At 40.5% G+C, this 23,266-nt stretch overlaps 2 protein-coding genes and 1 non-coding gene across 9 annotated transcripts; 2 read left to right on the top strand and 1 right to left on the bottom strand.

Annotated features, from left to right (window-relative positions):
- The first annotated feature begins 461 nt into the window (after positions 1 to 461).
- Positions 462 to 548, top strand: trnay-gua. The gene is given in 2 exon segments: positions 462 to 498; positions 513 to 548. It is a non-coding gene; the product is annotated as a tRNA-Tyr (tRNA).
- A 770-nt stretch (positions 549 to 1,318) lies between these two features.
- LOC120730518 (growth arrest-specific protein 2) lies at positions 1,319 to 20,759 on the bottom strand. 7 transcript variants are annotated; one of them, XM_040026964.1, is made up of 11 exons: positions 18,343 to 20,759; positions 18,167 to 18,230; positions 16,465 to 16,573; positions 15,875 to 16,025; positions 13,002 to 13,132; positions 10,164 to 10,305; positions 9,257 to 9,277; positions 8,857 to 8,920; positions 8,530 to 8,740; positions 8,336 to 8,443; positions 1,319 to 2,816 (listed from the first exon to the last, which is right to left on the bottom strand). In XM_040026964.1, exons 4-11 carry the CDS (start codon positions 16,017 to 16,019, stop codon positions 2,607 to 2,609), a joined length of 1,032 nt encoding a protein of 343 aa, XP_039882898.1. In that variant the 5' UTR covers positions 16,020 to 16,025; positions 16,465 to 16,573; positions 18,167 to 18,230; positions 18,343 to 20,759; the 3' UTR covers positions 1,319 to 2,606. The 7 variants fall into 7 exon arrangements, with proteins under 7 accessions (XP_039882898.1, XP_039882897.1, XP_039882896.1 ...); XM_040026963.1 differs by having other exon boundaries at positions 20,311 to 20,759; XM_040026962.1 differs by having other exon boundaries at positions 18,167 to 20,759.
- Positions 20,760 to 20,995: 236 nt separating this feature from the next.
- On the top strand, positions 20,996 to 23,167 carry fancf (FA complementation group F). The gene is made up of 2 exons (XM_040026968.1): positions 20,996 to 21,074; positions 21,328 to 23,167. Exon 2 carries the CDS (start codon positions 21,380 to 21,382, stop codon positions 22,409 to 22,411), a length of 1,032 nt encoding a protein of 343 aa, XP_039882902.1. The 5' UTR covers positions 20,996 to 21,074; positions 21,328 to 21,379; the 3' UTR covers positions 22,412 to 23,167.
- Positions 23,168 to 23,266: the final 99 nt, after the last annotated feature.

The raw sequence follows: 23,266 nt of genomic DNA, 5'->3' as shown, positions 1-23,266 counted from the left end.
TTTGGTCAGATGATTACTTTTTGACACACCACCGGTGTCTAATATCCTTTTGATAAATAGTCTGCAGACAACAGGATTAAAACTGGTTATACAAATAAAGAAATAACCTGTTTTCTAAGTGTAATTACGACTGTCTTCCACTTTGTAATCAATCCGGGTCCGTGTGGACGCTTAAAAATATATAACTCGTGTTATAGATGTTGCAGTTTATCCTGCACTCCTGGTCTGATCGCTCTTGAAAAAGACTATTTAAATGATTTTTTTTTTATTTAAACAGATGATCACGTTTTGCCACAACACCGGCTCGCGTGGCTTCGAATATCACATACGTCATCTACCCAAATCGCACGCGCTTCACAATCTCGCTGCCTTAAGGCGTAACTAATGATGTAGACTGACGCAGAAGTTCCGGTGTGTTCGTTAGCTCATCCACACACATGGATACGCTAACTTGCAGCGTCCCTTCGATAGCTCAGTTGGTAGAGCGGAGGACTGTAGACGTCACAGCTGAAATCCTTAGGTCGCTGGTTCAAATCCGGCTCGAAGGAGACATATTTTCTTTTCGTCTACCTACAGTAAAATATCCTGAACGTTACAGGTCAGTGTCGTATTGAAACATTAGCTCTGTCTCCCAGAGTATACTGAAATAAGTATGTTCAGACATAAGCAAAGTCGTCTGCCCTGCCCATTCACAAACCAACATCATCGTTGCTGTGTTTTTATTATGAATATTATCCTGGACTCTTCTTCAGCTTCTGTGCAGACCTCATTATAACATATGTGCAAACAGCAACGTGTTTCTGTATCTCTCCAGACTTAACAGTAACACTTCATTTTTTTTGTAAAAAGGCATGCCCTTCAGCAACCTCTTATTAACGCCAGATTTTAATGCAGTATTAACCGGAGATGAATTACTGAGGGGACTGAAAATCACACAGTGTTCTTGGCTGACACTCACAAACTGCCTGTAACATCAGTTCTAGTTCCTACCGGACACGATGTCCACAAAATAAAAGAAACAGTATTAATGAACAAAACCAAAACCTCGTCTCATTAGAACAGCATGAACTCTGTTTTTACCTGATGGACTCTATTTCCACTTATTTTTGCACATTTCACCGAATCTGTGCACATGACGGGCGGCTCGGGTCTTTTGGACGTAACTGTAGGATGATCAGATAAACACGTACGTACATTTTGGTTTTATACATATGGACCCCCCCCCCCCCCAAAAAAAGCAGCCTACTCTTAAAGTGATAAGCAAACTAGTATTTCATTAACAATTTAAAATACAACGTGCAAATATCAAAATGAGAAGTTTCAACTTTTCAGCATTTATTGGAAATGTACAACTAAAATCAGGCTTGAAAGTTGCTTTCCACAACCAGTGAATATAATACCAAACCGACATATTTATTCTCCAGGAATAAAAACAAATTAATATAACATGAGTTATTATGCAGTGATTGATATTTCTCCATTGTAAGAACCCCCCAAAAGTAATCAATAATAATCGTATTTAAATCACTGCACCACCTGTAGGGGTCAGTAATACGACACAGTGAAGAACGTGAGACCTTAAATGAGTAAATCTATTTATAAATCACAAGCTAGTGAAACTGATTCGAACATATGATTGTCGGATGAAGACATTATTACACACAGGATCTATTCTAGTAATGCATAATACAATCAAAATGCTAATATATAAATGTACTGCATAGAACAGTTATGCAAAATGTAAACAATATGAGCATTGCTTTATTTTTTTAGCCTACTAAGAAATGCACAAAGAAAAAGCTATAACATTTTGTGAATAAATTTAGGTTTTATGAGAGTTTTTACAAGAATTTAAATGTATAAAGTAAAGCATTTAAACTTCATTGGGTTTAAATAATTCTTCTAATGTGGGAGATAAAATCCCATTTGAGCCACAGCCCGATAGGGTCTGTGTATTATTAAAAAATTAGATAAGAAGATCAGTTTGATGGGAAATGAAAAAAAGTGGGAAAACAACACTAGCACAGACAAATCAATAGAATCCACATCAAAGTACCAAGGAATACTGGCTTCATAAAATTGCCAACATCCCCAGCACCCATTTCATTTCATGTAAAAAAAAACAACTTGTGTTTTTACCTTGTACAAATACAGATATTTATGAGGAGCTAAAAGATGAAAGTGTTCTACCTACCATATGTGATATTGCTTCAGATGCAATAAAAACAGGAAAATCTCAAATCTCAAGAAAATCTACACCTTCCCTTGCACTAATTATGAAACCAATTATACTGTGACGATAATAATGAGCATGTTTTTCAAAGCTGTTTGCTGTTATGTAAAAGTAAATAACACCCAGAGGCCTACTAACATGTGTCCAGGCCCAATCAAATGAAAACACCCAAGAATGATCTTTAACCAACAAAACAAAATCATCACTATGACAAAAATGTGCTTTCTGTGAATGGTGTTGCACTACAGCTTTAATATTTACTTCATGAGAACAGGGATATGTTGCATAGCTATGCCCCCTTCTCTACACAGTAAAAAACAGCACGAAGTCAATCTGTCCTTTTATTAATGGAATTTTTTTCAGTCTCATGTCTTCACTTTTTGCTGCGGTAGTGCGCTGCCACCACCAGGTAGCTGTCAGGGCTGAGGTCCTTGATATTAGGGGACTTGCTGCTTATAGGGGATATCTTGCCCTCCACCCTGGAAATCTGGAGCATGCGGCATGGGTCATGTTTCAGCAGGTAGCTCTCAAAGGTCTCCCAGCCTCCACCGACTCGCACCATCACGTGCTTATTGTGCAGCATCTGCGGAAGAAAATAGGATTATGTTGTGATGCTGGTGTATCAGAAGGGGTGCTTTAATAGATGTGGGTGAACCCTTCTATAGGACTAATGTCATTACCCTGATTGAAGCTTTGGGTTTTAGCTGAACGAACATGTAAGCGCGGCTTTGATGTCAAAGCTTGTTGATTGATGTGGGTGTCCCAGAAGTGGTTGGTATCCCTGGAGGGATTCTTTATCAACCCTGCTGCCCTAATGTCTAGGTGAATTGATTACTAAGAAACTCTTATTTCTTAACTCTAACAGTGATGAGACTGTGTGCAGATGCAGCACTGCTTTGACCTTACGCTCATATAAAAATAAAAGTAGCCCTAAACACAAATGCTTCTGTTAGTAGCAGGCATTTGATGATAAACTAGGCCCATTAAAATTTCCAGTTTTTGATGATGATGATGGTGCTACAGGAAACATCAAAGGACTAGGTTATTAAAATTCCTTCTGAGTGGGACCTTATGGTCGGTATGAGAAATTATTAATTAATGAGACATTCCCTCAAAATATCAAATGCTATTTAGTGATGTAGTCAGGGGGACACTAAAGTCTGAGGATTATCTACTGGGTCATATATATTGTCATGCAAAAAATGCAATGACAAATAGCTGTTGGTGGTAGAATAAAAGTCAAGAGAGCACTGATGTTTGTCAAGTGGGAATTTTTGTTTGCTCTGTTACTGTTCCTTCTGCTAATTGTGCACTAATTAAGATGTGTCGGTGTGTTGGCCCCCTAGAGTATATGTACCAAGCAAACCAAGCTTGCCAGCATTAGCTAATAGACAAGGTCTTCCAGTTCTAACTTCTATTGTTATTGGGCAGTTTGTTGAATTTGAATGGGTGCTTAATACTGGCTCCACAACTAGTTAGTATTCTTTGACACCCATGTTACAATTTACAACTTCAGAGCAGAAGCAGACACTTTTACAGGCTGGTTTTTTTTTAGCTAATTACCCACTTAATGATTGTACAGCAGGGTTGAGGTGCAGCAACTTTATTAACATCCAAGAGGTTTGTGCTTCAGTTTTGGTGAGTGGTGTTCTATTGTTTTATTACTGTTACTTTACCAATTACACCACCCATAAAGTCTACAGGTTAATCAATAAGTGATAGCTTAGCCCAGTAGTTCTCAAACTGCGGGGTAGGCCCCACTGGTGTCCAGGTGGGACATAGATAATCAGGCAATAAATATGAATGGAAGTTAAATTGAAGCATGTCTGTAAATATAATCAACCTGCCAAGGAATGCTGAGGAAAACTAGCCTATGTGGCTAAATCTGACACATTTACATCATTGACTCTAAACAAACATCAGCATTACCAAAAATTTACAGATGTCCACTTTTATATGGTAAATGGACTGGTTCTTATATATCCCTTTTCTACTCTACTGGAGCACTCACGGCACTTTATTTAACATGTTTCCTACACATACACATCCGTGCAAGCACATTTTTCTACGTCTAAATGCTTTCTATTTACCACACTGTGATGAACACATTTGGACCAACTGTGTGTTCAGCATGTTGCCCAAAGATAGTTTGGTATGCAGGCTGTAGCAGCCAGAGAAGCACCAATCTTTCAATAGCTGCCCGCTCTAACTCCTTAACCACAGCCACCCCCAATTTCATCATACAATTTTGTTGACTGATAATTCATACACACGAATTTGCATACAATCTGCAGTGTTAATGGGATATCTTCTGGTAACACTGAACATTTTATGGGTCTGAGTTGACAAGCTGGAAGATCAACTTCCCAACCTACTAGGATAGCTAATAAATATTCAGGTGATTTCATCACTAAAAAGCATAAAACCTTAAATTATATGTCTGGTTAAACAGACACATGCAGTGTTTTTTTTTCCTATCCCTTTTCTACAACATTTGCTTGAAAACGATGCCACCTGCCACATCAGGGCACATTCCCAAGGTTGGCTACCATGGCAACGTCACCGGTTATAATAAAGAGACGAAATAAAAGGCGCTGGTATATTCGATGATCAGAAGCCTGCATTCCCCAGAGGCTGCGCACATAAAACATGTTTGCCTTGCTATGGAGGCTTTTTGCCCCTCTACCTCATTAACACACCATTACACCTCTGAGGAAACAAGCTTGTTTGCTGAATGGCCCTATCTGAAGAAGAGTAAATCCAAAACAAGTTATTATAAAGATTATTTACTCAACTCAAAAATGATTCAGACAAATAGGAAAACAATACATAGTTAAAAAGGGCAAATTACATCATGCAATTGTCACCTCAGTTTGGCCAGATATGACGCTTCTTGCCCTGCAGCAGCATAACATACAACATTTATAGGCCTCTTAAATGAATCAATCGTGAGGGCAGGAGCAGGGCAGTAGATCCAATCATCAGCACCAGGCCTCAGGCTTTGTGATTGTGGATTTAATGGACCTGTGTGATGCAGAGGGGTTTTCAATCACGCTGCTTTGGGACGAGACCCTTGCTGGACTCCAAACCCTTCTCAGTAGGCCAGAGAAGGGCAGAGGCCCGGGGCTGAGCTGGGACAGCACTTCTCACAAAACCACTCTGGTGTTTTTCTGCTCTCTCATTCAAGCTACAACTAGCTCATTTATTCCATCAGAAGGTCAGCCTCTCCAGCGGCCCAGATTATTGTGAAGTGAGATCTGCTGCACGTCACTGCTGTCCTTGCTCCCAGCTGCCTACAGACAGTGACTGGGCTTACTGTATTCATGCCTTTTCAGTCGACCCAGCTGCTGGGGGGGGGAAAGCCATGTGAGGAATTTTAATTAAAGCATGTTCAGCATGAAGAGTGCTGGCTGGGAGACAGAGGAACAGAGGCTTAACACTTGCTTTGTTTGTCATCCTAAGCAGTATCGCACATACTGAAGGTGTGACTAGTATCCACGATGACACATGGTAACGGATGTCTAATAATGTTGTTATAATTTAGCTATTTTTCAGTATGGCTGCCCATTTATATACTATACGGTATATATTCATCCTCTGCTGCTTGTCCTGAAGCTTTTTTCCCATTTTTGTTTAAGACTATTTTGGTTTGTTTTTTAAAAACCAACTACTAACTATTAGTAGCTGCAATACAATGGACAAACAGCAGAGGACATCCAAGAGTAAACTCCCTTTTGCTAATCTACACATACCGCCAGCATGAATCACATCTTTGGAGGTGTAAATCCCGGTTGTGGGTTGCCAAGTAACCAGGATCCCAAGGGGAGAGATGCTACTTCTCCGATCTGTTATTCTCCATTTATCTTTCACGAATCGCCTTTATCTCTCCACTCAGAGAAAGCTGAGTAACATTTCCTGAGCTTAAAGACTGATTGTGTGTGATTATGTTAGTACAACAGCCAGTTCTGGGTCAGACGTATTCCAAGTGGTAAGTTGGTTGTGAGATCATAGGTGAATGTATGGATGTTGCTTTCTCTTTACAGCAAATGAAAGTAAACATTGTCAAGGCAAAGGCCATTTGTAGACACAATGGATGACCTTCATGCCAAAACCAGCCCCACATATCTGCTATACGACTGGAAAAAGAGTTTGCTTTGCAATGTGAGACGTTATTGTTACAAACCACAAAGTGGAATGAAAATAAAATGAATGGAATAATTAAAAAATCAGAAAACGGTTACTGTCATTTTCCACTGCTAGAAATAGACTATTTCCCCTTTTTGCCAGTTTGTAAAAGAAGGTTACAATGTAATGTATGATTTACTTTATTTGAATAATGATTTCATAGAGTCATTATTGTATAATGTGTAATATTTGCCTCTGAAGCTTCAGTGCTGGGACTAATGTCTTCATTATTATTTGGACTGAGACTTTATAGTAGTGCATAACAGTGTAATAATAGCAAACTGAATGTAAAACATTCAGAACAGTGACCTGAAAACTAAGCTTAAGGATAAGCTCACCAGTAAAGAACTATGTCCGTTGGGGCCCAACAGTAGACTTTTTCCACTGAACAGTTTTATGCTAATATCCAAAACCTGATAATTTGATGACCTCATATGAAAGTGATACAAGTGAAAAAACGATTATGTTAATTATTATATACAGTACTGTGCAAAAATCTTGAGCCATCACTCATTCCCTTATATTTTGCAAGGAAAATAGGAAACATTGAAAATAGAATATATAACGCAAAAACAGAGTTTGTACAAGTCTAACATGATTGAAGGTCAGTATTTGGTATGACTACGTTTATACTACAACACAGCCTAAACTCTCTTAGGGAAGCTTTTTATAAATTTATTTAAGCAGTCTTCTTGAAGGACATCCAAAGATTTTATCTGGATATTGGCCACCGTTTCTTGGATTCTCTGTCAAGATGATCCCAAGCTGCCTGAATAATGTTGAGGCCGAGCTCTGGCAAGGCCAATCCTTGACTGATTGCATCCTTTTACTGCACTGACAGTGTATTTGGGATCATTGTTATGCTGAAAAATGAAACTGAAACTGTCAGTCAAATGCTTTCCAGGTGGTATTGCATGGTAGATCAAAATCTGACAGTACCTTTTTGTGTTCATAATTCCATCCACTTTAACAAGATCCCCAACACCACTGGCTGAAATGCACCCCCAAGCAATCACTGTGTTTTTAAGATTGCTGTAGTTGTATCTCTCTTGTGACCTGCCCCATACATATTGATGATTTTGATTTTCAGTTCAGTTTTGTGGCATACCACAGCCATTTTTCCCTGATTCCCTTCCTCTGTATCTCATTGTACAACTGTATAGTGACAATAAAGGCATTCTATTCTATTCTTAAGAATCAGCCACCCTTCCGCTGAGAGTATCTCTGATGCGGCTGCAGTGAATAGTGGATGAATCAGCTCAGGTCCTGCCTTAGGTCTTTGGTGGGGTTTTTCCCCCCCCATTTCTTAAGGACGAGACTTTCAGAACCTGTTCATATGCTGTAGATATTTTCTTAGGCCTGCAACTTCATTTCTCCTCTATTTGTCCATTTTCCTCAAAATTTTTAAGGACATATTGCACACCACATGTCAAGTGTTTGGCTAATAGCTCTTTGGGAATCACTTTGTTGTTGCAAAAATACTATTTTATTCATGTAAAATGGTGACATTTTCCTGGATGCAACGAAAGAAATGGGGACAAATTATGTTTTTGTGACAGACTGCTAATAACAAGGTGCCTAAAGATAGACAATTTGCTAAGGTCTCTGTCGCGTGCAGACGCAAGACTGGGCCATCTTTTGAGTTATGTGCGTTTTTTATGCTTCAATGAGTCAGAGGTTAGTGTTAAGTGGTATAACAAACCAAAAAAACATTCTCCTGAAACTGGTCGGGTACAAGGACTGGACTCAAAATGAGGGAAAAAACAGCCAATATCCAAAGAAAAACTTGGAAAGACTTGCAAAAAGCCTGGAGAATTATTCCTCAAGATTGCTTTTAAAAAATCCAAGAAAGTCTGGCTCCTTGGAAGCAAAATACAAAGAAACGAGGACTTTTGTACAATACTGTAACACACTCACCCGAATAAAGAGCATCTTCTCCCCAACACGATATCGACCCTGCGACTGTCTCTCTACACAGAACTTATTTGCACATCTGCAAGGTGGATCATTGGCGATATGTCTTACCTGTTTTGACAAAAACAAACATTGATGTTTTTCCTCTGATAACATAAGTAGAAACAGCAAACAGAGGTGAACACTTGCTAACTTACGGCATCATCCAAAAGCTTCCCTGTGCTTTTTTTGATAGAAGTCACTTTGGTAGGAGTTGGGGATGGGGAAGGGGATGGGGAAGGAGATGAAGAGGGTGATGGAGGGACAGGCTGAGCTGGAGATACAGGTGACGGAGGAGGTAGAGGCGCTTTCTCTTCTTGCTCAATCTCTTTCTCCAGTTTTATAAGGCCAGGAGGCTCCACATTGTACCTAGATGAGGAATAAAAGAGACACGGAAATTAAGGAAGGATTCGCAAAACAATCCAAAGACATACACAGGAAAATCTAGACAATCAAGGAGGAAAATGTAAAAACCAAGAGCATACCGTGATGCTATCCGGCCCAGCTCTAAAAGACAAAGGCAGACTTCTCGTGGCTGCTTATGAAGAACTGCAAAAAGAGATCACCTTTTAGGATTTGGTGATTAAAATACTGTACTGTATCTGGATGAAGGTGATGAATGAGAATGAGTGGCTGTGTGATGGTGAAATGGACATAAAAACAAGCTTATGAACTTCATGCAATCACATGGTCCTCTCTAATCCTGTTCATCCCAAACCAAATGGAAAGAATACTGCTCACATGTTCATTTTAACCACTTCAGAGGGTAACGGTAACCACGGCAAATAATAGATCAAACCAGACTGTGGACACACAAAGCATGAATAATGTGACACACCACACCATGCAATATAGAGAGAATATATCCACTGCGTGATAGCAAACCTGATGTTGTTACACCTACTGCTGAACTGACAAATCCATCCAGAGAAAGTAAGAGGGAAGGAAAGAAAGAAAAAAAAAAGACATTCGTCAGCTGGATTGTTCACTGAAGCATTTTATTACAATCACATGTCCACTGGATTCGAAGGTGATTATAGTTCACTGCAGCTAGCTCACTGCGTGTGTGTATATCCTGGAATCCAGAAATGATTTACATAGCTTGAATATTTTTAGCAATGGCTGATCAACCTTTTAGTCAAAAATATGGCAAGAATTTATGACTATTCTGCGTATTTGTGCTCTTGTCAGGGGCACATCTGATTCTGAGGGAAATATTTCAGTCCGGGCATATCTTTGCTGCAAGGACACTGCAGTGAAATAACGTGCAAGAAAGCTCTGCGAAAGATCAGAAAGACACAGATAAACACTGAGAGAGCGAATGAGGAAGAGAGAAAAATATCCCTACTGTGAGCTGAGGAAAACATTTGCATACTGTTGGCCTACTTTCTCACCATCTCACACCTTTATGTCCACGCTCCTGTAGTTTTACTTTAGATGTTTTGTGCATGAGTGCATTGTCTGAGATTCCCTTATTGTCAGGTAGAGCTGCTCCCATCACTGTGCTACCCGGACTGTGAGCTTTTTGAGCACGTCAAAGAAGGTGAGGCTCGGTCTGGTGATGTGAGGCTTCTAATCCTCAGAGGGGAGGAGAGGGAAGCAGGCCAACCTGTACCTGTACAATCAGGCCATTCACAGAAGATCGAAATCTGAGCCCACTGCCCCAGCAGTGCCAGGGATAACCAAAGCCTGAGAGAACTGAATCTTTGTGAGGAAAGTGATGCCTGTTTATGTACCCGGTCTGTCCTACATCTTGACATTTTCGCAGGGTGAGAAATAAAAACAGACTCACCTAAACCCTCTGACTCAAACAGACATGTTTCTCCAACTCCGACCTCACGACACCAGGCCAGGAAGTTGGCTGTGTTGTCCCGTGCAAAGAAGGAGCCGGATGGAGCGCTCCGCCGACACGGTATCCTCCGATTGGGAATTCTCTGTCACAGACACAGAGAAGAACCCCCTTACTTTCACTTAAACAAGATCGGATTTAAACATCTTATTCTGCAGTTTAACAAAGAAAGGACAAAAGTCCTCCAGAGTGACTTGTTCGAACCAATACCCAGAGCTCCACCAAAACACAGAGCCACATTCTCTACATCTACACTGATGTCTGCTGAGGCTCTGATTTCAGCCCAGGATCAAGAACCCTTCCCATTGAGATCAATATGAGAAATGACGGGTTTGAAAACCTGTGCTACTTTACCAGGCTGTCTATGATTTGGGCTCAAATGACATGCTTATGGGTTTCAGCCCCCACACGGTCTGTTCGGAGAGATTTATGCGCTTTGCTGTGGTTTTATACAGGATATGTGTGTCTGTGCTTTGAGAAAGGTGGAATGAGCTCATGCTGGAAATATGCAAGCTTTTGTGGGTATTTTTCTTTTCATTCCAGACTCTCCTTTTGACTTTTTTTTAGGGGATCTTTTGTGTTAAATGACTTTACATTCCCGGATAAATATTCAACTTTGCCAAGGTTGGTTTTTTTTTTCATCTAACAATCAGATGAATGTATTATTATTTCTGCCTTGGCTGCCAAATGATCTGCACCTTTGAATGTCTAATGATTGCACAGGAGGTAGGGGACTTCTGGAAAAGATTATCTTTAAACATATGGGAATAATAATAAGGAAAAGGAACTGCTATGCTTGAAATGAGCAACGACAGCTATAATCAAATTATTTCATTCAAAGAATTTAAATACCTCAACATGCACACATGAGATGAGCAGTTTGACACTTTAAAAATACATTTACCCGGTACTTTCTTACTTTAAGAGGTAGATGAGAAGATTATGCTATTATCACATATGTTAGTTGGAGGTTGAACTGTCTTCGACTGACATCTCTGTTTTTGCACTGGTTAAGCAAATATGTGGTGAACTTTATGGGTGCAAGCGGACAGATTTCATGAACTTTGTACAGAGCCGGGCTACTTTTTCCTCTCCAAGCCTTTCAGCTGAGATAACCAGCAGCTGCGTCTAGCTTCATGGCCCTTCCTTTCCCTGTAAAAAAAAATCTCTTTTGGTCAATGCTACTTATTTACGATGTTTGATCTTCTCATCTCACTCTCCTGCCGAAACCAAGTCTTGAACATTGCACTTTTGCTTAAAATTTCAGTGCTATAGCAATAAGTTCCCCCAGTTATTGAAATGACTGTACAAAAATCAGCCTGTCAAAGTATTATGACAAGAACGAAAACAACCTTTGCTCATCTGGACTTAATACTGATTGATATAAACACATGGGAAGACGTCTGGAGCACAGCATCTGCAAAGTGTGATTGATGGTACCCCTGTGCTGTTGTCACAGGCCCACTTCACACACCACATCGACTTATAACAGGGCTTGAACACAGATGGATGTCCTCTTTTAAGTGGTGAAATCTGATAGCAAACAACTAGAGCTGATCAGATGCCACGACAAGCATAAAGACTCATTGGATGACATACTGTGTATCAGACATGAATAACACGGTTAATCTTTTAATGAAAACCCTTAATTCAGACAAACAGAATCAAATCACGCTCGCTGCACAATATCATAATGCAGCTTTGTTTCATTTTAAAGCCTATCCAAGGACTCTCTCTCTCCCTCTGTTGGCATTCACAATCAATAGACTCCTCTATTTCGGCAGCTCCTCTGCTGTCTCACGGTCATTGACCTCAAGTATTTCCTCACATCTGTGCTGCTGCGCTCATACTGAGATCAGGAGACCCACTGACATCAGCACAGTAATGCTTCAGTGCAAACATCAACAACTCTCACTGAAGGACCAACAAACATCTTTTACTTCTTGCCTTCCGAACAGAGGCACGAACATGACCCAATCACAGTTTTTGCTGCATGCCACTGAGACCAGCTGTCACTTCAGCATTTAAATATCTGTAATAAACAGATACTGAAGGTAAATATCCATCTTTTAACATATATTTTTGAACTTTTGAGGATGTATCTATGGGGTTTTTATAATATATGGGGCATAAATAGAAACATTTTTCTTTTGCCTAGTTGTTTTTGTTGTTTTAGTCACCAACCCCATAAATATACATCTGGACAGACTGATTGGGTGAAATTACAGGTAACCACTCTCAAGGCACCCCTTTTAATGAAATTCATTAAATCCTCAGTCAAGGCTCACAAGAAAAGAACGTTTAATGCTGTTCTCCCAAATCTCACAGGGGATGTGGGGCCCCATCAGTTAACGTGTCCTTGCTAGCCTTATTTTTTTTCTTTTTTGCCCTGTTGAAGGCAGGAGGCCCCCATCCCCCCATCCCACTTTATGTGCACTTCTTTCTAAAATTGTGGAGTTCTTTGCAAAGTAGGAATTCACGGGCGCAGTCATCAAGAGCGTCTTTCTGCCTCTGTGCTACTTTCCAAATGTTGTGTTGGGATATCCTTTTGTATTTAAATGTGAAAAAGACCATTACATGTGGAAGTGGTTTTAAATAGTGACTGTCAGTCAATCTGACCTAATAAGTGTCTGCTCAGATGATGTTTTCATACTCAGGAACAATGCTCTGTGAAATCGTTCAAGCTGATAGTCTGGGAAGATTTTCAGCCAAGATTTAACTTTCAGATTAGTGTTTTCACTGTAACCTGTATCACACAGGACTATTGCAGTCTCTCTGTACCTTGCTGTTGCCAAGGGTAGGCAGATCTCCACTACTCTGCCTGAACTTCTCCTGCAGTGTCTCAGCCAGCTGGCACAACAGGAAGCCATTGTCTAAGCGGTCCATGAAGCTCTCAGCAGTGATTTCCAGACCTGAGCAGGAGACACATAAAGAAAGAGCAGCGCCACAAGTTTAAAAAATATACATATAGTGTAAGGAAATAAAATTTAATCTCCACTTCACTCCGGGTTGCGGTCAAACCTGACGCAGTGCTGTTGATTCCTAAAACCGTTTTAATGACCGAGCGTCGCTTTTGCTGCCGGGTTTGTGGCGGCTCTGGAGGAGCCAAAAGCTGAAATAGTACAACATGATTTGAGAGGATCTGGGGATTTCCTGGTCACACACCGTGGGATGGCAACTACGGGGATGCATAAAAAAAATCCAAAAAAACGTGGCATCTGTTTGTACACAGTAATGCCTCATTATCCTGTGCAGTTGCAGAGCTACGTTGGTGATCAACATGTGGTGTCCAGTTGACTGACTTCCAGAGGACCATTCTTTCTTAGTTAGATCATCGTGAAATAGGAGGTGGTGGCAGGGGGGTGTCTGTGGAAAGAAACTGGAGATATTTTTTTTTATCCCTTTTCTCTTTCTTATTGGAGGAGGGGTTTGGGGGTTCAATGTTTAATGAGTTCCAAATGTTGCAATTGAGCCCAGAAAAGAAAGATTGAAATCTTGAGAAACACTCAGTGAGTCTTATACTCTACTCATACGACCCTCGTTCCACGCTGTGAGAGGAAAATATATTTCACCGGGCTCCAATAGAAGTATATTAAAATTAAATATTTAATCATACGAGTTGCCCAGTTCCTTCAATCTGACTTGAGATCATCTTACACTGGGAATATATTAGCATCAGTGAGCTCTGACCGTTTACAAACTCAGCCTTCTCCTTGCATTTAAACTACAATTAAACACCTGTTAAGTTTCTTGGGTTTTTCTTGCACTGCTAAACAACTGAACAACTGTCCACAGACAAATGCACAAAGACAAACATAAACACCTGCCAAGTGCTTTAAACCACCTTTGTGGTAGTTCCTGCTTAAGTAAGTGTCTTGAGGAGCACATTTTGCCATGACGACAGACAAAAAGACAGACTTGGGAAGTGAAAACAATATGAGACAAGCTGTTACCGCTTTGACAACAATGACTCATCAGTATAACCAAACATATGCCTCCCACACGGCAGCGGGCCACACGGCAGGTCTCACCTGAAACTGTAATCAAGGATGTCAGCATCTTGTTTCACAGAATAAAAAAAAATACTGAGCAAATACAGAACTTGGCCTAAACCAACAAATTAATTCTGTAGTGTTTATGCACTGGAAACACTTGCATGCTCCTGCTTATGAACCCTTTAGTTCCATGGCTTTCTGGCTCAGCTGGTTCCAGTGCAAACACACACACAGCCAGAGATAACACGGAAGACACTGAAGTTGTTTTAAGTTGTTTACACACAGACATGAGAGTCTCAGGAACCTTATAGTTGGTTTGAAAAGTGTTTGTTATATGCATCCAGGAGTAACTCCCAGTCATAACACATACAGTAGTTCTTAAGCATATTTTAAACAAAAAGCACAGTCTATGAAGCGTTTAGCACCAGGGCCAGCAGAGGCCCTTGGTTTTGTGTAACAAGAAACAATCAAGCAGTTCATACTTATCTCTTCTAACACTGGCGTAGGTGCGACCTTGTTAATAACCTAAAAGCAGTACAAACATGATAATTACAAACACAAACCAACATACTTATGACAAAAGCTAGAGTAAACGTGCTGCATGTGTGTATTTTTGTGTGTTCACTCATACACTGGCTTCCTCATTAGCACTCAGTCATTGAAATTTTGAGAACTCGACTCTAACAAATTTAAAATTCTGATGAAACACTGGTTAACAGACAGTTTACATCTCTGAAACCCAACTAACAAATACATAATTCTTACTCTGGTGGCAGCCTTTGTAAGAATATTTATGAGCTGACTCTGGTGAGTCATTGGTGCAAGAATGCTTAAGAAAACATCATGGAAATGACTGTAGGTGTTTCTCTAAGGTATTTCACTAATGATATCCATGTTTAATACAAATTTTTCCCTGGCTCTAGGAACAAACAAAAAGAAACAACAACAAAAAAAACATACAAAACTCATTCATACACACCCATTCAAATCAGATCAAAGTGCACTGTGCTTTTGTTTTGTGGCTGCGCTGTTAAAGAAGTACAGCGCAGAGAATCGTTTATTATGCAACCACATCCTTGCACAGTGCTGATGCTCCCACCCACTGTGCATTATTTAAGAACAGTTAATGGTGTCCATTATTCATTTAAAGTAAATCTATGAAAGAGCGTTGCAACTGGAACAGGTCCACACAATCTGGGGACTTTAAAATAGTTTGTAATGAGGTGCGGATTGATCACAGTCCCCTGCAGAGGTGTTTACATCAGCAAAGACCAGTTGAGTTAATTTTAGACACAAAGCAATGAAATGTGCAGGATTTTTTCAAAGCCAAGCTATTTCTAAGCCTGTGTATCCAACGAATCTACAAACCACACCCTGATTTTTTAAATTTATTTTATTTAGCAAAGCTAGCAAAACATCTGAGAAATGAATGATTTAAAACACATTTTAACCACAGTTCAGGGAATATAACTGTATCTTTATATATGTAACAGTATTACTACCCCTCAAGGCGATTGTTGTTATGATTTGGCCCTATATAAATATAAATGAATTAAATTCGCTTTGCTTAGCAAATTAAACCATGTTATAAACTATAACTCGTGGTAATAAATCCTCACTGTTAATAGCATGTGTTTCTTGCTCGTTAGTGTGACTTACCAAGAATATTAGTGAGCCACAGGGCCAGGTCTTCCTTCATAGGCAGCAGGCTGGCCTCATGTCGACTGGAAAGCCACTGTTGGTACTGCTGCATGTCTGTCAGGCCGGGCCCGCTGGGCTGTTTGGGGCTCAGGTAACTGCACATGGTTCCCTATTCATCAGCAGGAGAAGGTTAAGACAGTCCAATGATATAGAATTCATGAACATGTAAGATATCTGTAATATTATGCAAGCAGACACAATGTGCAGCTCCAGTGTGCAGTATAGCAGATCTCCAAAACATTAATAAAGGAGGTACATATTATCCAGATACCTCAGCATATTAATTGGACTCCATCTAAGTCCTGCTAATAAATGCTTTGTTGTTGTAGCAGGCAACAAAACCATCATGTTCTTCTCTATACATGCATATGTTTGAGTATGCACCCATGTATGTATGTATATACATACATGAGCCCCAACATTAAAACCATAAAGTGGTGAAGTGAAAAAAACATTGATCATATTGTTAAAAAGCAGTGTTCAGCTGGAAAGAACTGGAAAAACTCTGCCAGACATCAGCAGCAGCCTCCCCCAGCGGGACGATGTACCTCATCAAATGGCAAAAACGGCTCAGGAATGGCTCAAAGAACATGACAAAGAGTCCAAGACATTCCCTCCAACCAAGTCCCCTGATCACACTGTAACGCAGACCCACTCCTGCACACAACACAGTCAGCATTACTTAGATTACAAAGGTTCTTCAGTTATCTGCACAATGAGCTGATTTTCAACTTTGCTGTTAGCTTTGTGTTAATACTTAAACAATAAAAGAAAGATCCTGTGTCCTCACTAGGATAGGGATTCATGCCAGTGTGTGGCACTGTAGTTCAAGGTTGATACTATTAACTGGTAAATGGGACAATTCATCTCAGGCAATGTTTCTGAGTAATGCTAAAGTAATGTAACAAGTACTGCGAGGAATTACTCTCTCCAGGGAATAATTAGGTGATGCAATGCATCACTTAATTCAATTTAGAGTTGCCAGGAGGTGGGCTGGAACCTATCTCAGCTGTCACAGGGCAAGAGCTGGGGTACACTCTAGGAAAGGGCTTCTTCAATTCATTTGATATCAAAAAGGAAAAAACAAAAACAAAAAGAGAAATTCCCAGTGTTATACCCATTCAGTTGACAGTGATGCAAAACAGAGTGAATCGGAGAATTCTCATATGTAATAACCTTAAACCAGAGGTTCATTTACCTTCAAAGTAGTTACACATTTTCTGGAAATATACTAATCCATCATTTCAGCTCTAGTTAGCATCCTCCAAATATTGTGCAGCTCTTTTGAAAGCTTAAACAAAGTTGGTTACAGCGGTCATGATATGTCACGATAACAGAAGGAACCTCTGAACATGTGTGTGTTTTATACTCGTGATCTAAACAGATCCTCACAATAAAATTCTTCAGTATTAGCTATCATTCATGTTGCATATTCACAAAAGGGGCAGAGGAGGAGCAAGCTGAAACAGGAAAGGAGAGCAGCTTTGTTCTCCTGGTCAAAATCCTGGTATGGATTACAATAAACCTGATGACATTAGAGAGCACCATTTCTTTCCACCCCTTCTTTGGACAAGAGACACTTTTATACCAGCCAGACTGGTACAGTAGGACTTTTATTCAACCAACAAAGAGCTCCTTCAAATTACTCTGCCATCTATTAAGCAGTCTATCCAGCGGTGCATATCAGCCCATCACAGTCAACAGTGCAGCAGGTCTTGCGTTACAGGTTGATGGACAGATTGCATTTGACATCAGTACTTGGAACAATATTTAACTGCTGCTTATTTCCTTGAAAGTGAAGTCACTGAGTAAATTAGCATTTGGCCCAGTCTTTTCCAATACCAGGCTACAGTGCGCCAAGGGTGCACCGCATTAGCTGCAATATGAAAATCTTTCAGATATCAGTCCAGTGTCACTCCATTAACGGATTTGCGGTGGAGAAGAGTGAGTGCCTGACAAAACAACTGGGCACCAGATGCAAGACCTGAGCTGTGTAACAGGGCACATCAGCAGCACTGCAAGCGTCAATCTGTTCTCTAAAGTACTCTGACATAGAAAAATGATGCAATGCAGACAGAAAGGAGACACCCCAACCTTTAGAGCATAGAGGTAGTGGCATAACGGGGATTTAAAGGCTCCCAAAGTACTCAAGAGTTTCTATTTTAAAATTACAAATAAGATATGAGCAAAATGTCTTTTCTCTGTTACATACAGAACAGACATCTTAAGTCTGGTATCATTACAGCTTACCTAACAGCCAATGATGAAGTGACTTTGTTCTCCTTTTTTCTGGTAAAGTTCTTTGTCCGGGGTTCTTTAAAGAAACAGAAAGTTACTTGAAGAGAATTCACATTCTTTAAATCTTGTTGTTGCATTTTAAAGGTTTTGCCTCCACCGCTTCCTCCAAGCAGGAACATTTCACATACCCTCTGGCACGCAAATAAAAACAGGATATCGGATGCAAATTGCAAGAAGAGCTTATTTAAACAAGGAAGCTGCCACGAACAAGTAGTTCAAAGCACGCGGTGGATGAAAATTTCCTGTGAATACTGAGTGAGTGCAGCACGATATGAGGAATCTGACCTTTAAAGCTGTGTAACATTTCAAGGTCCGTCTGGAGTTGGCTGCAACTAAATGGCACCGTGATGCAAAACTGGACATCAGGACCTTGATGTCCGACCAAGGCTGTCAGATCTTTGAGAAGGCAACTTCTACTCGCTTGCATACACACACAAAAGTCTGGAGCTCGGCGCTCACACACAGGTGCTACATTCCCATGTCCACTGGTGAAGGCTGACAGACAGAACAAGGGCACTAGGATGTCTCATGTCTCCCAGTGCAAGAGCTTAACAAGCTCATTCCCTGTGCTGCGTCAGTGGGCAATGCATCAAGCTGCTATTTTACTTATTGTTATTGTACATTTTCCTTATCAAAGCTGTATGGTATAAAAACTTTCTGAAAGATTCCTATGTGTCTTCTCACATGTCACTTTAAATTAACTTAAAATTCACTACAATTTTTTTGCTTTGTTTGAATTCGCACATACTAGTCTCTATTCAATAAATCTTCATGTCAACCTCGGTTCAGTTTTATTGTTCTTGACAAGATCGTAAACAAACATCGTGCTCAATTTTCACCATTTTTTCCCCAAGGAAATAGCCCCGGCCAGCTGTTGTAAAACATACCTGGTTCCTCTCACCGTACTGTTTCCTGACATGTTTAGCTTCAGCAGCCTGCACTCTGCTAAACTGTGTGTATTTTAAGAATCTGGTTCATGATCGAATGCTAGGCTTTGTGCATTCACAAAGAGATCCCACTTTTCAACCCAAAACATTAAAAAAAATAAATATAGAAATACAAAATTTACATTCATCCTGAGTCATCTCGTGACTTCACTAAAGCCATGTTAATGTGCCACGGTTGGCTGCAGATTGCTTCGGGAAAGGCATATGGATGGGAATTTTGACTGATGAATCACATTAGAAAGTACAAGAGCGGCTCTGTCCTCGTAACCCTCTTTGCCCTGCGTGCCCTCCTCCACTACAACAGTTAGCCGATCTGGAGGTTGATTTGTCCATCTAAATAAGGACACTCAGCATGTTTCTACTGCTGACAAGTAATCTGTTGTGTTCAGGTATCAGATTGCTTGAGGTGCTACAGTCAATGAAGCACACTGTCTGTATGGGAATCTGCACTTAAGTCTTACAAATGAAATGATTTCATAATGGAATATGCAACCTCAGACCTTTGATTAAGGAAACATTTGAACTGTCAACAAACCAAAGTTCAGGCTGACTGTATGTCAAGAAAACAGATAAAATGAGCTATTTTTATAGTTTCTCTGAATTTGGTGCCAGGGCTTGGTTTTGGGTAGAACTGTATTGGCCTCTCACTTCATTTACAACTGCAATAAGGCTTTTTAGGTTGTCTCCTTCTTTACAGCTGTCACAAATAAAGCGCCCACAACAGACAATTTACCACTCTTGAAATAGGTCCAAGGGAGGACGCTTGATGAGTTATGACTCAAATCCAGCAGAGCGCCTGCTAATTAAAAACCAATGAAGTGACTGAGAGCAGCTAGTACACAAAATATATGATATTCCGTTTAATTACAGATGTCTGGTGTTAACTCTGAAAGGAGTAAAAAGGCAAGCACCTTCCTGTCAACTGTCAAGAAGTAAGATTCAACCAAGCCCCCCTCAACTGTTAAATGAGTTTCATTAGATGGTATTGTTCTGCAAAGCACACAAAAGGAAGAGATTGCAAAGGGTACTTTCTAAAAATGATCTAAACCTAAAACAGAAATGCAAGTATGAATAGTCTGACAGTCATACAGCAACAGTGTAAAAGTAGCGAAAAATGTCCTGAATGAAAAGCTTCTCGTGTGTGCTCACCCTGAGGGTTCAGCTCGCTGGTGCGCTCCTTCCTCTCACTCGTCCTGTGAGATGCTGGTTCCCAATTTTCATGCTTTTCACAGTGGTGCACCGACCCACAGGTTAGCCTCCAAAATCACAAACCAGTGTGTACCGGGGTGATCTTTCTCGCTGCGCAAGATCTGACTGCACAAGCACACGCATACGCGCGCACACATATACTCACTCACAGCAGGCTACGCTGCTGCTGCTGATTATGATGATGGGAGGAAAGTTTGGTCGTGTTGGCACTGCCTCTTCTTTGTGTTCCCTCTGTAACATTTTTTTCTGGCCTGAGTTTCTATTCTTCCAAACGCTTTGATGTAAAGTTTTTGTCTGTGTGTGCAACTGTGCTGTTTGATCCATCTAGTCGCATTGTTATTATATCAAGACTGGTTCATTTAGGCGTAATTTGAATGACACTATCTTGCATTTGAGAATAAATTGAAATAATGAATGACGATCATTATTAATACATTAATTACGTGTTTCAGGTGTAGTCTTCCTAGTCAGAACACCCTTATGATGCTTTTTAATGTAAATGTGTGTGTAATCCATATAATAAATACACGTAAGCACAAAAATTCCGAGTTTGTGTGTACCGAACTCATTAACTCATTTTGTGGCGCTAAGATCACTTGATGTGCTTTTATTTTGAAGGGGATGAAATTATATTGGCACACTTGCGCACTAACGAGCGGTATATTCAACCGGAAAATCAAGCAGTAGAAACCGGCAACAGATATGTGAGTTTCTTCAACTTTCTCCGTGCTGTCATATTCATTTTTTATTGTAACGTCTGCTGTTATTGAAACCCACGTTACTCAAGAGGAATTATTTATTAAAGTGCGGCACCGGAAGTCCTGTTTTGCCATGCTAGTATGTTGACTTCTTAGCTAACATGTAGCTAAACCGCTACATCTCAAATGCTATAGCAGTTTTTCAGCAGCATGGCGAAATTCAGATGATTCAGGTTCAGGCTGTAACCTTTCTCCTCAGTGGGTTTCCGAAGCCGGACTGAAGGCTGAACTCTGAATGCTGAGAGCGCCACATGGAGGCGGTGCTGAAAAACTTAGCTAGCACGGTGGAGATGCTGGCGGTGGCGGCGCAGAGCGATGCGGTGAACCACTGGGATAAACAAACTCTGTCCAGGGCGTTTCACTGGGCCCGGTACTGCGAGCACGTCTTCTCCAGGTTCCATAATAACGCCGCTATTAGGAGGATCATGGAGAAACAGCTGCAGCTCACAAACCAAACTCTGCGAGATACCATCCCCGGATACACCGAAGTCTCCTTCTCGGACCTCCCCCGGTGCCAGCACTTGTTGCTCGTCAGGTTGTTGAACAACCCAGAACTTCCCAGTTCTCTCATGAAGATCCTCTTTGACACAACGCGTCCTGTCAAGACGATGCACGGAGACTATGAGGACGTCACAGGTCTCTGCAGTCACATAGTTCAATGCAAATCAGTTTATAAGGTCCTGAGCCCCCTAGCTGATATGTCAGCCCTTGGTGCTGATGCTGAGGTGCAGGGGGAGATGCTGATGGAGAGGCTGGAGGCTCTGCTGAACCAAGGCAGTGAAACCTGCAGGGCAGAGCAATTTTTAGGCTCTGTCCTCCAGGGATGCGAAGGGGCATTGCAACAATTCTGTCTAGTCATCGCTGCAGCTCTGCTGACATCCAAAAACTGTACTGCACAAACTGCTGCACATGATTTTCTCTTAGACTGGTTGCAAAAGAAACGCAGTCTGCTGCAGTACATGTGTTCTCTACTGTCTCCTACACTTTTGAAAGACCTGGCAAAAGAACATCAGAAACTCAGAGATGCATCTTGTAATGTACTGAAAAAGTGGGCCTCGGAAATGGAATACAGCTTAAATGACGGTGAATGGGTTCTAACCAGCACTGGTCCCAGAGTGTCCTTCAAGAAACTTACTGAGCTCTTTCTGGCTTTATTCGATGCCAGTCCGTCTCTGAGGGGGGATGTAGAAAAAGAACTAAATGCTTTGAAGATTTCTGATGGAGACTTTGATGTCACAGGGCTGAGTGTGTGGGGAGACCTGCTGTCAGCTTTAAACATGTGACTGATGGTCTTGGAGCTTGAAAGATGATCAAATTGTGGCCAAATTCCTGTTTATATCTTGATATTGTCTATGTTTTTCGGTATCAGAAAAAGCATATTAAACAGCTGACATCAGTTTTTTTTCTTAATGGTCACGTTGTTCTAACAATTGTAATGATATTTCTGTCAGTTTTGTTTAATTTTACCAAAGTGTGAGCATGACTGTGGGTTTATGAAATATTTAACATGTGAGAATTTAGGCTGGTGATGAGAAGAATTGTTCTAGCAGAGCAAAAGGTTTTAGGTTCTTCTTGAATGTTTTCCACCTTTGTTTACAGAAATGTGTTTCAGTACAATATTTGACTCATGTTGCACTTTTCCTCAGTTCATGTATCTAGACAAACACATAACTGCTGATTACAGATGCAGTAGAAAGATATAATAAAAATGGTCACTGTGGTGGCTCCTCTCAGACTGAAAAATGTTGCAATATAGTAATTCTTGTTGAAATGTAAACATTTTTTTAATGAAATATTGTGATAATTAGAATATTTGTGATGACTTCACTGTTGGTGAAATTGGCCAGATTGCTTATTATATGAGATTTTAATCTAGAAAAGTGGAAAAAGAGGCAGGAGGAAGAACAGGGTGGGGCACATGATACAAGAACAATGGCAAATGAGATCCTGCTCTTGATGCTTCAGGAGTTAATCTCTATCTCTGGATTTATTGTTTTTAATGTGTGTGTGTGTGTGTGTGTGTGTATGTGTATGTATATGTATATGTATATGTGTATATGTATATGTATATATATATATATATATTAGGGGTGCAACGATACACAAAATTCACGGTTCGGTTCGGTTCGATACTTTGG

This window comes from Simochromis diagramma, unplaced genomic scaffold (assembly GCF_900408965.1).
Source record: "Simochromis diagramma unplaced genomic scaffold, fSimDia1.1 OVJJ01000293.1, whole genome shotgun sequence".
NCBI lineage: Eukaryota > Metazoa > Chordata > Actinopteri > Cichliformes > Cichlidae > Simochromis > Simochromis diagramma.
Note: the sequence above shows the minus strand (reverse complement) of the source record. Positions and strands in the feature narration are given on the sequence as shown.